This window comes from Mauremys reevesii, linkage group 11 (assembly GCF_016161935.1).
Source record: "Mauremys reevesii isolate NIE-2019 linkage group 11, ASM1616193v1, whole genome shotgun sequence".
Lineage (NCBI taxonomy): Eukaryota > Metazoa > Chordata > Testudines > Geoemydidae > Mauremys > Mauremys reevesii.
The window spans coordinates 64,551,457-64,565,318 of record NC_052633.1 but is presented as its reverse complement, the minus strand read 5'-3'; the positions used below and the strand labels follow the sequence as shown (position 1 = coordinate 64,565,318).

The following is a 13,862-nucleotide window of genomic DNA, read 5'->3' as shown; positions in this document are numbered from 1 at the left end:
TAATGATCTGAAATGAGCCATTAAACAGCTCTTAATGTAATACAAAGAGAAATTACTTCATGAATCTTAAATGAGAAAGGAAGGAAACATATGAGCTTTATTTCCTTGTAAAACCAAACACCCCCTTTCGACTGTTTAAGTTACATGGTTAGGTTTTGCCTTTGATCTTTCAGCATTCACGCAATAAATGACACTGTTGCTCCACTGAAACACACCGTGTTGATCCTCTATATAGATGCTGTATATGTGTACCTGTTAGAAGAGTCACGCAGTCCTTCCTTCACTACCTCTCCAAAAATGGATCTCTATACTGGGGTCTCATGACAAACAGAATAAGAGCCATTAAGGGACAGTAATGTCAAACATCCTTTGCAAGTTATTGATCATAGTGTGCCAAAATATATTGATAAAAGGTAGTTTTGTTGACAGAAAACACTTTTGCATCCCAAGAATCACCACTTGGTAAAAAACAAAAAAAACAGAACAAAAAAAAATCAAACGAAAAAACAAACAAACCAGGGTTAGCAGGGTTCATCCCCCTAAATTTCCTGAATAAGATTTTAGGACAAGGGTCAAGTCAACATATGGACTGAACCTGAACCTGTGCCTCCAGCAGTGGAAAGATATTTAGGAAAAGAAAAAATAATACACACAAACAACTTACCATGTTTAGTTTAGTATTATCTTAGATTTAGCAGATATTCTTTCTTACATCGTGAATAGTCATCCTGCCCAATGTAGAGATGTATACTTTCTTATCTTTTTTCTGTTTTTTTGTTTTGTTTTTTTTTTAAAGTAAAGCCTGCATTCTAATATCTTTATAGGTTACATCATATCTATCTGGTCATATGCCTTCACCATGAAATCTGAACACCTAGGTCAGTGCTGACGTACTATACTGCCCTCATGGAATAATACAGAATTGTGAAACTTACTTTATGTTCCATGGAGAAGACAGAAACCCTCACAATACTCTGATGTAAAGGAAAGGGCACTGAGGTAGGAGCCAGCAGGCTATGGATTCCAGGATCACTTCTCTCACTATCTGTATTTATATATACACACTTTAAAACCCCTTACAGTTAAGCAACGGACCCTAGGGGGAGGCAAGTATTATTTCTCCCATTTTACAAATAATTTAGCTGAGAGTTTACAAGATCATTTCTACCAGAACTAGAAACAAAACTTGGGTCAAAGCCATGCTGCCCCACTGGCTTTCCTTCTGAACGCAACAAACTAAGGTACTTGGCTATCCTGTCTACTACACCATGCTCTTCCCAGACGCAAGACTAGAATCCAGGACTCCTGATACCTGACTATTTGCTATGGTGGTAGAATGTTGTGTTTCAGTACTTCTCCCTCTACTGGCTGGTCTACATGAAGGCTAAAACTTTATACTTTAGCTCCGTATGTCTTAGGTTCAAACCCTGCCAACAGCCCAAATGACAGTATCTTTATTGTTGCACGTGATAGAAATTCTCTTTTTCCAGTTTTCTTTTTAAGACAAACTGGATTTAAAAAGAGAACCACTCTTGAACAGATTCCATGGTTAAAAGCCATTTTGTTTGTCAGTTGTGGCCCACCTGTGTTCCACGCTGCCACATTTCATTCATCTGTCTCACATTTCAGTTGTTTCTACCAGACACTAGCAGGTTTGAAAGCTGCCAAAGACAGCTGCCATCAAACAAAATCACTTGCATCAGCATTTTCAGATGGGTACCTAAAACACTTATTTAAATTAAAAGTTGTTTGATTTTTCAGAGGTGCTGAATACCTGCATTTCCTCCTGCATGAAGCAGGAGTTGCAGGTGCTCAGCATCTCTGAAAATCAGGCAATTATTATTTAGGTGCCTGACTTTTAGGCACCCATGTTCACCCTAGCTTCTCTCCCTCATTTGTACAATGTGGATGGCATTTACCTATTTCTCTCAAGGGGGTACTGCGAAGACTGATGTATGTTTATCAAGTGCTTTGAAGAGAACAAGTGCTCTGACAGTGATTTTATGGAAGCTGTGATGTGGATACGCTTTCTCAAGACTTAGAAAACAGAAAAAAAAAGTTTTATCCATAAGATCTATTGAGTCAATGCTAACAATGTAAACCAAGAATTTAAATAAAATGGGATCCCTTTGGGAAGTCCGACATCTGAGAGGTGCTAGACTTTCGCAGCCTACAGTGCTGCAATGTGTTGTCAGAGAAAGAAATCCACACCAAGTTTTCTAATGGTCACTGATAAACAACAGATCAATAAGGAAATCCCATCAGATGATGGTGTGGGTAAAACTTTAAAATGCACTGCATACATCCTTTTCCTAAAGGAAGATGGAGATACTATCACTTGCATTTTGAAACAAACCAGTTAGTGGGTTTCACTGACTCCCAGGGATAGTTCGAAACACATTAGGTCTTCTCACAGCTCAGTTTGTACGTGTGCCCAGCTTGGTATATTTCCAATAGCCACATACTTATCTTCCATTAACCAAGGCACATTCATAAGAACGGCCATACTGGGTCAGACCAAAAGTCCATCTAGCCCAGTATCTTGTCTTCCGACAGTGGCCAATACCAGGTGCCCAGAGGGAATGAAGAGAACAGGTAATCAGCAAGTGATCCACTCCCTGCCGCTCATTCCCAGCTTCTGGCAAACAGAAGCTAGGGACACCATCCCTTCCCATTCTGTCTAATAGCCATTGATGGACCTATCCTCCATGAATTTACCTCGTTCTTTTTTGAACCCTGTTATAGTCTTGGCCTTCACAACATCCTCTGGCAGAGAGTTCCACAGGTTGATTATGCGTTGTGTGAAAAAATACTTCCTTTTGTTTGTTTTAAACCTGCTCCCTATTAATTTCATTTGGTGACCCCTAGTTCTTGTGTTTGAGAATGAGTAAACAGCACTTCCTTATTTACTTTCTCTACACCAGCCATGATTTTATAGACCTCAATCATATCCCCCCTTAGTTGTCTCTTTTCCAAGCTGAAAAGTCCCAGTCTTATTAATCTCTCCTCATACGGAAGCCGTTCTATACACCTAATAATTTTTGTTGCTCTTTTCTGAACCCTTTCCAATTCCAATATATCTTTTTTGAGATGAGACAACCACATCTGCACGCAGTATTCAAGATGTGGGCGTACCATAGATTGATATAGAGGCAATATGATATTTTCTGTCTTATCTATCCCCTTCTTAATGAGTCCCAACATTTTATTAACTTTTTTGACTGCCGAGGAGCATTCAAGTTTAGTTCACTCTTAATTATTTGTACAATTTGACTTAAAAAAAAATATTTAAAACCTGGACAGTGGAAGCCTTGGAACCCATGAATAATGGTAAATATAATGCAACTGTTACTGAATGTTCTTCTTTCATACTACTGTGAACTGAATTTTATTCCTTAGCTACAGAACATCAAAATATCCTATTATCTTCAGGCATATTGTGAAGCCCACTCAAATTTACAAGTTCAGTATGATGCAAGTTTAATAGTCTGCAATTACATTTGTACTGGGAAGCCAGCACTCCTTGCAAACAGAATGGGACAAATCCACATTTTCAGTATTTGTCTGACAACTGTGTAATTAGCCTTAGTAGTTGCTGACCACTGAATAAGAATCTGAGCGGTAGCAAGCAGGAACATGGGCAGTGAGAGGCATCTCTGGCACTGGGAAAGAGCTGTGCAAGCAAAAATGATGGGAACTGGAGAAGGCATCAGCATGGTTTAGGGCTGGATAGAGAGACTAGAGTTGTGCTAACAAATGATTTTCCAGTTTGGCCGAACCAGAAAAAAAAATTGTTTCAGGTCAAACAAAACATTTCATTCAACCCAAAATATTTCATTTGAAGGCTTTTCCTTTATAAAACTGAAGGAAAAATCAGTCTGAAAAGAAAAAAGATCAAAATGTTTATTCTGAAATTATTGAAACAGAATGTTTTGGTTTTTTTCAGAATTGTTTTGGTATTTTCAGCCACAACAATTCGTGAATTTGACATTTGCAAAATATTTTGGTCAAACTTAAATATGCATTTTTTGGCAAAAAAAAGTGTTATCTGAAAATTTTGCCCAGCTCTAACAGAGGCACACCAGAGTGCGCTTCATATCACAGCTAGCTACTAGACCTATTCAGATTTTGCCCTTCCCTAGCTGTCAAACACAAATACTGGCAAAATGGTATTTTTGGTAAACGAAAGATTCATTACATCCCTAACTTTAAGATAGTACATTTTAAAGAAAAAAAATCCTATGGTTTTATAAAGGCACATGTAACCAACTACCCAAACTACAGTGGTGGGAAATACATATGTTACACCCATAAATACAAATAAAGCAGGAATTTCTCTCCTGGAGCTTCTCTTTTAAGAAGTTAAACTTCCAAAGTGAGAGAGAACCTCATGTACTCTATTAGCATATAGAGGCATGATGCACAAAAAAAGATGTCATGACCTATTCTTAGAATTCAGCATAATATATAACAAAGGTATTTCTGCATAAGTATGTTGTAGTGTTACAGTATCAACAATCAGTGTGAATAAATTATCCTACAAAGAAATGTTTGAAAGCCATTACAAATTAAAGAGCCACTTAACTACTTAACAACTGGGTGCCTCATATCATGGGAAATGTCACTTATGTTGCAATTTAAATTCCTCAGGATATATTAATTTTGTATCTATGTAAAAGATTATTAAACGTTGTTAGTTTCACAAAGTTCTGTGTAGACTTCACGTTTCCAGATTTACTCATAAAATATACATATATATACTACTGATGTCAATGGCAACAGGTACAGGACCCTATCTAGGGCCGAATTGTGAACCTTTTACTTTTTTTTAATAGCAGCAATCTCCACAAGCTGTCCCATTGATGGGACCACTTAGGGAATAAAGTGCTTTCCAAAGTGAGTAAAGGTATCAAAGTGGCTCTTCGACAGGTGGAAATCTATCTTGTGAAAAAGTCTGACCTGTTTTTATTTACACTTGTTCACTACTGTTTGAACATTTACAATTGCAAGCAATCTTCATTGCATAGACAGAAATGCGTTTGCCATATTTGCATTACGCAGACAGTTAATAGCACCTGATTTGAAAAACCATTTAAGCAACAAAAACAATTGATAATTAAAAAAAAAAAAAAGTATGCCCGAATTGGTACTTGGTAAGAGAAGTAGGTTAATTAAATGCTTACTTTAAAATGCCCCTCAAAGAGGAAAACATTAATTTGATTTCATCAGTACCATTTAAAAAAAAAAAGATAAATTTAGCATACAGCTAAATGCTATGAGTTTTGACTTAACTAGCACAATTCAAAATATGAGATCCCTTTGCTTTCCTGTATGCCAAATAAGTCATTATTTTCAGCCACAATGTACATTCTGACCAAGCACATTTCACCCTGAGACTCAAGCATGCATCAAGGAAGGTTGTTGTTTAACACAGTGTGAAAAAATCTTCCAGATGCACCTTCCAAAAAACACAGGATGAACAGTTACCTACAATATGGATTAGAGCTGCTCATCCAGAGGGCATGTCTACACTAGTGGTTGGATCAACGGGCAGCGATCGATCCAGTATAAACACGATAAATCGACCACCGACTGCTCTAGCATCGACTCCAGTACTCCACCTCAACGAGAAGCGCAAGGGGAATCGACGGGACATACCGAGTGAAAACACCACGGTAAGTCAATCTAAGTATGTTGACTTCAGCTACGTTATTCACGTAGCTGAAGTTGCATAACTAAGATCGATCTCCCTCCAGAGTGTAAACCAGCCCAGAGTTCCTCTACCCCTTTGTCATCTCCCACATTTTCACATAAAAAGTTGTACTATTTCCTACATAAATAGATATTGTATAATTGAAAGTAGAAACTAACCCAGTTCTCTCACTGTAACTGCACTTGGACTCTAAATCCTATTTTAGAGAAATAATGAAGTTTTAAAGAAATAATGTACAATCAGAAGCTATTCTACCTTTTAAAAAAAAAATAGCTCATCTACTAACCTACATTCACCTTAGTTCTTATTACCCACCTTGTCTCAATGAGGTAAGCAGTGTAGGTTTCTTGCATGTTCATGGCATTTCTTCCAGTCCGTTTTTCTGCTTCCGAGACAGTGATCTCTATTTTCTTTGATAAACAATCTTCCATCATCTTAGAAGAAAAGTTACAAGGGTCACACAAGTCATTTGAGAAAGAAATATGCATCAATTCCTTCCTCCTTCCCCCCCGCCATCCCTATCAAGAGACAAGTAGCCACTTTATTAGCTTTTCCCAATGTAACGCCGAGAATTATTTTATTATTTATCTTGCAGCAGCACTTAGAAGCCCCAGGCATAGATCAGATCCTCACTGTGCTAGCGCTGTACAAACACAGAATGAAAAGACAGTTCCTGTCCCAAAGAGCTTACAAGAGACAACAGGTTGATACAGACAGATGGGGAAGCACAAGAAAAACCACAAGAATATTGGTCAGTATAAGTGGCAGGCAGCAATCTCAGTACATCAGCTGTCTGACCACCGTCAAGTTGTTGTAGGCTTTATGGTAAAGGAGCATTTGAAGGAAGGATTTGAATAAGGTCAATAAGATAGCTTTGCACATGCTTACAGGGAACTCCTCCCATGCATGAGAGGCAGGATGGACAAAAGCATAAAGGTGCTTATTTGAAAATTTAACAAGTGGATGATGAAAGTTGGCATCAATGGTAGAGTGGAGGCAGGAGGCAACATCTCAATAGCATATGGTAGGCTGTGAATGGCCTTGAAAATGAAAACCAATTTATGTTTGATGTGATGCAGAAAAGGGAGCGAGTGGAGGGATGCAAAGAGAGGGGTGATCTGATCAAAGCAATGAGAGATGAAAGTGATTTTTTGCAGCAGTACTGTGAATGGATCTGTGTGGGGAGGGACTGCATTTGGTGCTCTACAGGAACTAACCTCTCCTCTACTCTAAAATGTAATCCAGCAGCTCCTAATTTTTCCAGTGAAAAGTTCATGTGATAAACAACCTTAGAAACTACAGAAAACCTCAGCTCTCATGTAGAAAGAAATGTATGCACATATAAAGGACACCTTCATCTACTGGAAGTTGCAACAGGTGTCAACAGAAAACAGATTTACCATACATACAAATATAAATGCCTTTTTCTTTAGTGGGGGTTCTTCTAAAAAATGGTTTTATCACTGAGCTTTTGGAGAGGAAGAAAGTTTAATTTCTACAGTATGAACCACCAGAGTTAGACAATACAGCAATAAAAACCAATGGCGGCTGGCCTAAACTTGCACTCCCTTTGGAGCTAGCATTGGTGAAAGACTTTCAGGAAATTACCAGTATAGAAAAGCAGGACGTGGCATTTGTTGAATAGTGCAAAATTCTACCCAACAGTTTAAGACAAACTATAACAAAAAACAAAAGCCTTGTTCTACTGAAACTACATTCTCCCTACATAAACTCACCCTGAAATTAGTCAAGTTGAATTTAGGTGGGTCACTGAAACTATCACCTCTACCTCTTGAGTGATTTTTAAACAAGAGCTAGATGTGCTAGTATCAGCGTCCAGCCCAAATTCAACTTGACTAATTTCAGGGAGTTTACATGGAATCTGGTCAGGACCTTGGTTTGTCATTTCATCCAAGAGACCGACCTAGATGACACTCACAGCAGTGGTGTTTTTTTGTTTTTTTAGTTGCTATAAAGATATATTGTAAAGTGATACATATGAGCTGTCCTACCAAGCATTACATGCTGGAAACAGCAGAATGTGGTTATGTAAATTACGGTCTAAGACCAACAAAAATATTCCAGGAAATGGTATATTTGAGGAAACGTAGAAAAAAAAATCTAGCAAAGGATGTGCTAGCAATCTTATACATGCAAGTTGCAGCACAAGTTTCCAAAAGTGCTCTGTATCATCCAAATGAGAAGCACGCTGTAAGGCTGAAATAGAGGCCACAACCCCTGTGTACCTGTTCACAGATTATTAAGTCAGAAGGGACCACGCAGTGATCATCTAGTCTACATAGGCCATCAGACTTTCCTGAATTAATTCCTGTTTGAACAAGAGCATAACTTTTAGAAAAACATCCAATCTTGATTTAAAAAATGGTCAGTGATGGAAAAATCCACCACAACCCCTTGTAAATAGTTAATTATCCTCACTGTTAAAATGTGCACCTTATTTCCAATCTGAATTTGTCTGGCTTCAACTTCCAGCGATTGGATCTTGTTATACCTTTGTCTGCTAGACTGAAGAGCCCATTATCAAATTTTTGTTCCTTATGCAGTGGATACTGGGCCCACTGGAGCTGCGTAAACATGGACCATCCCCAGTGTGTCCTTCTGGGTCAGACATTTTCTGCAACACATAAGGGTTGTATAAGCACTCGCCCCGCTGCCTACTGAGTCTCCCGGGGGGCTCACGCAGCAGCCAAGCCGCCAGTGCTGGTGGCGGGGGACCCTAGAATCCCAGCACTAGTGATGGGTGCTGGAGCCTTCTCTGTTCCCATTTTGTCACTGATATTTTCAGTAGAAGTCACAGATAGGTCACAGGCAGTAAAGAAAAATTCAGGGAAGCCTGTGACCTGTCCGTGACTTTTACTAAAAATATCTGTGACAAAATCTTTACTAAGCCACCTCCTATTCCCACTACTTCCCACCATACCCATACTCATCTCCTTTAATCAGATCACTTAGAATTATAGGGTCTATATTATTTGTGAAAGTGATACTTCAGAAGCAGATTATGTAAGTATCAGCCACTCTTGAAAGAGTGCTATTTAAGAGTAACTAAAGAATGAACAAACAGAATTTTTAATATTTAATAATCAGATAGTGACCCTTCCACGAGGCATCTGTCTCAGGCAGCTTTAAATTTTCTACCATATCCCTGCTGTCCTGAGGCTTTGGGTCATCTATAATGAAGAAGTTACTTTAAGACTCTAGAGCAGAGTTTGCAAGTCTCCTCAAAGGACTTTTTCATTCCACCTTTTGAATGAAATTCTTTGTTAATAGTTTTCATAAAAACAAGGTTACTTAGAAAGTGCCAAAGAATTTTAAGATCCTAGTCTGACAATGCAATAAAGGTCTAGATGTAGAGTGAAATAAACATTCTTTTGTGACTACATCTACAACGGTTTATGTGACATGCCCTGTAGGTTCAGCCAATTTTCAAGCCACTATTAGAGAATCACATGGGTGAGAGTACCAGGAACACTTGGGTACGTCTTCATTTTGCATACATATAGCTAACACTTATTTCCCTGTACAACACTAGTTATTATAATAATAATAAAATAATAATAATAATAATAGGAGATATACCAATCTCCTAGAACTGGAAGGGACCTTGAAAGGTCATTGAGTCCAGCCCCCTGCCTTCACTAGCAGGACCAATTTTTTGCCCCACCTAAGTGGCCTCCTCAAGGACTGAACTCACAACCCTGGGTTTAGCAGGCCAATGCTCAAACCAAGGCCAGCAGTGCAAAGTTTGTAGTATAAACTCACCTGAATACTGGTAAGTCACCAGCAGATTACACTATGTAAGCCATGGTGTGTCATTAAACCATCATTTTGAATCGGTTTCCTGACAGTCATCCCAATGAAACAGGTATGCCATTTATTAGGAGCCAACAAGATGCATTCCAATCTATTTTAAAAGTTGCTTTAGTCATATCTTTTAAAAAGATACTATCAGGTAAGACCATCACTGATAAGCTCCAAATTATCACTGCTCCAACTCCTTTACACAAATTTATGTTTTATTTAAAAAACAAAGAAAATTATGAATATACATAGGTTTGATGGTCAAAATTCACTGTTAGTGGGAAGAAATGTGTGAGCAGAGGCGCTCAGAAAAGTCTAATGTTATTTTAATATAATTCTGTTTGTTACAATACCTTTCTACTGTACCTTCCACCCAAGGGTCTAAAAGTGCTTCACATGTGCTAGCGGGTTTAGCCTCAAAACGCCCCTGAGAAGGAATTAAGTTTAATCCCCAATTTTACAGATTGGAAAATAAGGCATGTCACAGAATCATGGAACTGGAAGGGACCTCAAGAGGTCATCTAGTCCAGTCCCCTGCACTCATGGCAGGACTAATTATCTAGACCAGTGCTTCTCAAAGTCAGGTCGCTGCTTGTTCAGGGAAAGCCCCTGGCGGTCTGGGCCAGTTTGTTTACCTGCTGCGTCTGCAGGTTTGACCGATCGTGGCTCCCACTGGCCGCGGTTCGCTGCTCCAGGCCAATGGGGGCTGTAGGAAGGGCGACCAGCACATCCCTCAGCCCGCGCTGCTTCCCGCTGCCCCATTGGCCTGGGACAGCAAACCGCGGCCAGTGGGAGCTGTGATCGGCCGAACCTGCAGACGTGGCAGGTAAACAAACCGGCCCGGACCACCAGGGCTTTCCCTGAACAAGCAGCGGCCCGACTTTGAGAAGCACTGATCTAGACCATTCCTGACAGGTGTTCATCTAACCTGCTCTTAAAAATCTCCAATGATGGAGATTCCACAACCTCCCTAGGCAATTTGTTCCAGTGCTTAACCACCCTGACAGTTAGTTTTTCCTAATGTCCAACCTAAACCTCTCTTGCTTCAATTTAAGCCCACTGCTTCTTGTCCTATCCTCAAGCGGTTAAGAAAAACCATTATTCTTCCTCCTCCTTCTAAAAACCTTTTACATACTTGAAAACTGTTATGTCCCCTCTGAGTCTTCTCTTTTCCAGACTAAACAAACCCAATTTTTTCAATCTTCCCTCATAGGTCATGTTTTCTAGACCTTTAATCATTTTTGTCGCTCTTCTCGGGATTCTCTCCAATGTGTCCACATCCTTCCTGAAATATGGAGCCCAAAACTGGACACAATACTGCAGTTGAGGCCTAAATCAGCCCAGAATAGATAGGAAGAATTACTTCTCATGTCTTGCTTACAACACTCCTGCTAATACATGATGTCCCTCAGAATGATGTTTGCTTTTTTTTTTTTGCAACAGCATTACACTGTTGACTCATATTTAGCTTGTGGACCACTATGACCCCCAGATCCCTTTCTGCAGTACTCCTCCCATGGCAGTCATTTCCCATTTTGTATGCATGCAACTGATTGTTACTTCCTAAGTGGAGTACTTTGCATTTGTCCTATTTACTTCAGATCATTTTTCCAGTTTGTCCAGACCATTCTGAATTTTAATCCTATCCTCCAAAGCACTTGCACCCCTCCCAGCTTGGTATCGTCTACAAACTTTGTAAGTGCACTCTTAATGCCATTATCTAAATCATTGATGAAAACATTGAACCAAATCAGACTCAGAATTGATCCCTCTGGGACCCCACTTGATATACTCTTCCAGCTTGACTGTGAACTACTAATAACTACTCTCTTGGAATGGTTTTCTAATCACTTATGCACCCATCTTATAGTATAGCTCCATTTACATTGTATTTCCCTAGTTTAAGATGTTATACGAGACAGTATCAAAAGCCTTACTAAAGTCAAGGTCTTTAAACCACAATTTGAGGACTTCAATAACTCAGACATAGGTTAGGGGTTTGTTACAGGAGTGGGTGGGTGAGATTCTATGGCCTGCGTTGCGCAGGTCAGACTAGATGATCATAATGGTCCTTTCTGACCTTAAAGTCTATATACCACATCTACCACTTCCCCCCTATCCACAAGGCTTGTTACCTTATGAAAAAAAGCCATCAGGTTGGTTTGACACTATTTGTTTTTGACCAATCCATGTTGACTGTTACTTATCACCTTATGAACTTCTAGATCAGAGGCAGGCAAACTACAGCCTGCAGGACCGTCCTGCTCACCCCTTGAACTCCCGGCCATGGAGGCTAGTCCCCGGCCCCTCCCCTGCTGTGGCCCCTCCCCTGCAGCCTCAGCTCACCATGCCGCCAGCACACTGGGCGGTGGCGTTGCAAGCTCCTGCCAGACAGTGCTGCAGCATGGCTAGATCCAGCCGGGCAGCGTGGCTACCAGTCCTGCCGCTCTGAGCGGCATGTTAAGGGGGCAGGGAGAGGGGGGGTTGGATAAGGGGCAGGAAATCCCAGGGGGCAGTCAGGGGACAGTGGGATGGGGCAGAGGTTGAGAGCGGGGAGGGGACAAGTAATGGGGGGGATGGATAGGTGTGGGAATCCCAGGGGGTCTGTCAGGGTGTGGATAGGGGGTCAAGACGGTCAGGGGATGGGGTTGGAGAGGGGCTGGGGTCCTGGGAGGAGGCTGTCGGGGGGGGGGTCCTATGAGGGGGCAGTCAGGGGGATTGGATGGGGGGGGGTTCTGAAAGGGGCAGTCAGGGAGCAGGGGCTAGGCTAGGCTGTTTGGGGAGGCACAGCCTTCCCTACCCGGCCCTCCAGACAGTTTCAGAACCCCCATGTGGCCCTCAGGCCAAAAAGTTTGCCCACCCCTGTTCTAGATGTTTTCAAATTGATTGCTTAATTATTTGCTCCATTATTTTTCCGGGGACAGAAGTGAAGCTGACTGGTCTGTAATTCCCTGAGTTGTCCTCATTTCCCTTTTTCTAGATGGGCACGGTATTGGTCACAGATGGGAAGTCAAGGCACAAAGATTTAGCTTCTACAGTAAATAAGGGGCGGCCACTCTATGCGGTACTTACGGCAAACACAGATCAGACAGGAGCACACAAAGGCAGGCTCCTGGCACCACAGGAAGAAACGTTACCTTTAGTCGGAGCAATGATTTGTGTGTGGCATTGGCGGGAACGGGGGAGTCAGACAAAGGTTATGGCATTACAGGGGGAGGGGGGGAGATTTGGCAAAGGCCAACACAAGGCAGGAGCCAGCCAGAAAGGAAGGTGGCAAAGGACGCGCCATTAGCGGGCTAGTGAGGCGTCTGGACAAGGAGTGCGAAGCCCAGGGCAGGGGAACCGCCCCGGAGAGGAATTCACAGGCGGGCAGGTGATCTGGGGAGAGGCACTTTCCACCTGTCGCTTCTCTACACCCAGGCTGCCGCCCCTGCCCGCCCTCACCCAGGACTCGGGCCACTGTCCTGCCCGGCGCTACCCAGGCCTGGGCTCCTCTCTCCTGCCCCCCTCCACCCGGGCTGCAGCCCGCTCCACGCTACCTCCGCCCCGAGCGGCTGCTCCCAGAGCGGCCGCCGGCCGCAGGAAAGAGCGGCGCTCGGCAGAGACGCCTAGGCCGGAGCGGAGCCCGCCCGCCTCCTCTTCCCCAGCCGGGCCGCCCCCGCTCGCGGGCCGCCCAGCCCCCTCACCGTGCCCGCTGCTCCTCCGCCGGGTTCCTCCTCCGCGGGCCCGGGGCCCGGCTCAGCCTCGCCCGCCTGGCAGCTGTGGCTAGCGCCGAGCGGCGCGGCCTCCGGCCTCTCCATGGGGATGGGGGCTCGGCTCCCCCTCCGCGCAGGCGCTCAGCCGCGGCGCCTCCCGGGGCTGAGACCGGCCCGGCTGGGCAAACTCATCGCAGGGCCGGGGAGAGCCGCCCCATACCTCCCCTCGGCTCCCGGAGCCCCCGGCTCCTCCTGCTGTACCCCGAGGGGATCCGCTGCCAGTGACGCGGAGTAACGGGGTGCAGCCCCCCCACTCCCTCCGCCGCTAAACCACAGGGAGGACCCAGCTGCGCCCTGGACATGGGGGTAATCAGCAGCACTAGCAATAGCGGTCAATAAACGTGCTCCAACTGCAACAAACTAATATTGGTGCGGTGATAAAATAATAACCTCATAATGCACAGGATAGACTACTTAGTAATCATGCAGATTGGAGAAGAATTACTGATGATTCTGGTCGCCCGTCAGGGATACATTAATAATATGTTAACAGCGAGCACAAAACAGCTATCAATGAATATTCATGATTGAAATGTTGGCATTGTTACAGTCATCCCTGCTCTGACTCCACC

At 42.8% G+C, this 13,862-nt stretch overlaps 1 protein-coding gene across 4 annotated transcripts in view; it reads right to left on the bottom strand.

Annotated features, from left to right (window-relative positions):
• Positions 1 to 13,584, bottom strand: part of SNX4 (sorting nexin 4) — a 60,846-nt gene extending 47,262 nt beyond the window's left edge. Inside the window, exons 1-2 of one of the 4 annotated variants that reach the window (XM_039495452.1) lie at positions 13,222 to 13,584; positions 6,029 to 6,147 (exon numbers count right to left, since the gene is read on the bottom strand). In XM_039495452.1, the coding sequence (XP_039351386.1) occupies positions 6,029 to 6,147; positions 13,222 to 13,335 (233 nt within the window). In that variant the 5' untranslated portion in view covers positions 13,336 to 13,584. Of the gene's footprint in view, positions 1 to 6,028; positions 6,148 to 12,607; positions 12,627 to 12,672; positions 12,776 to 13,074; positions 13,094 to 13,221 lie in introns of those variants that run through there. The other 3 variants (XM_039495455.1, XM_039495454.1, XM_039495453.1) reach the window with 3 other exon arrangements.
• Between the last annotated feature and the right edge of the window lie 278 nt (positions 13,585 to 13,862).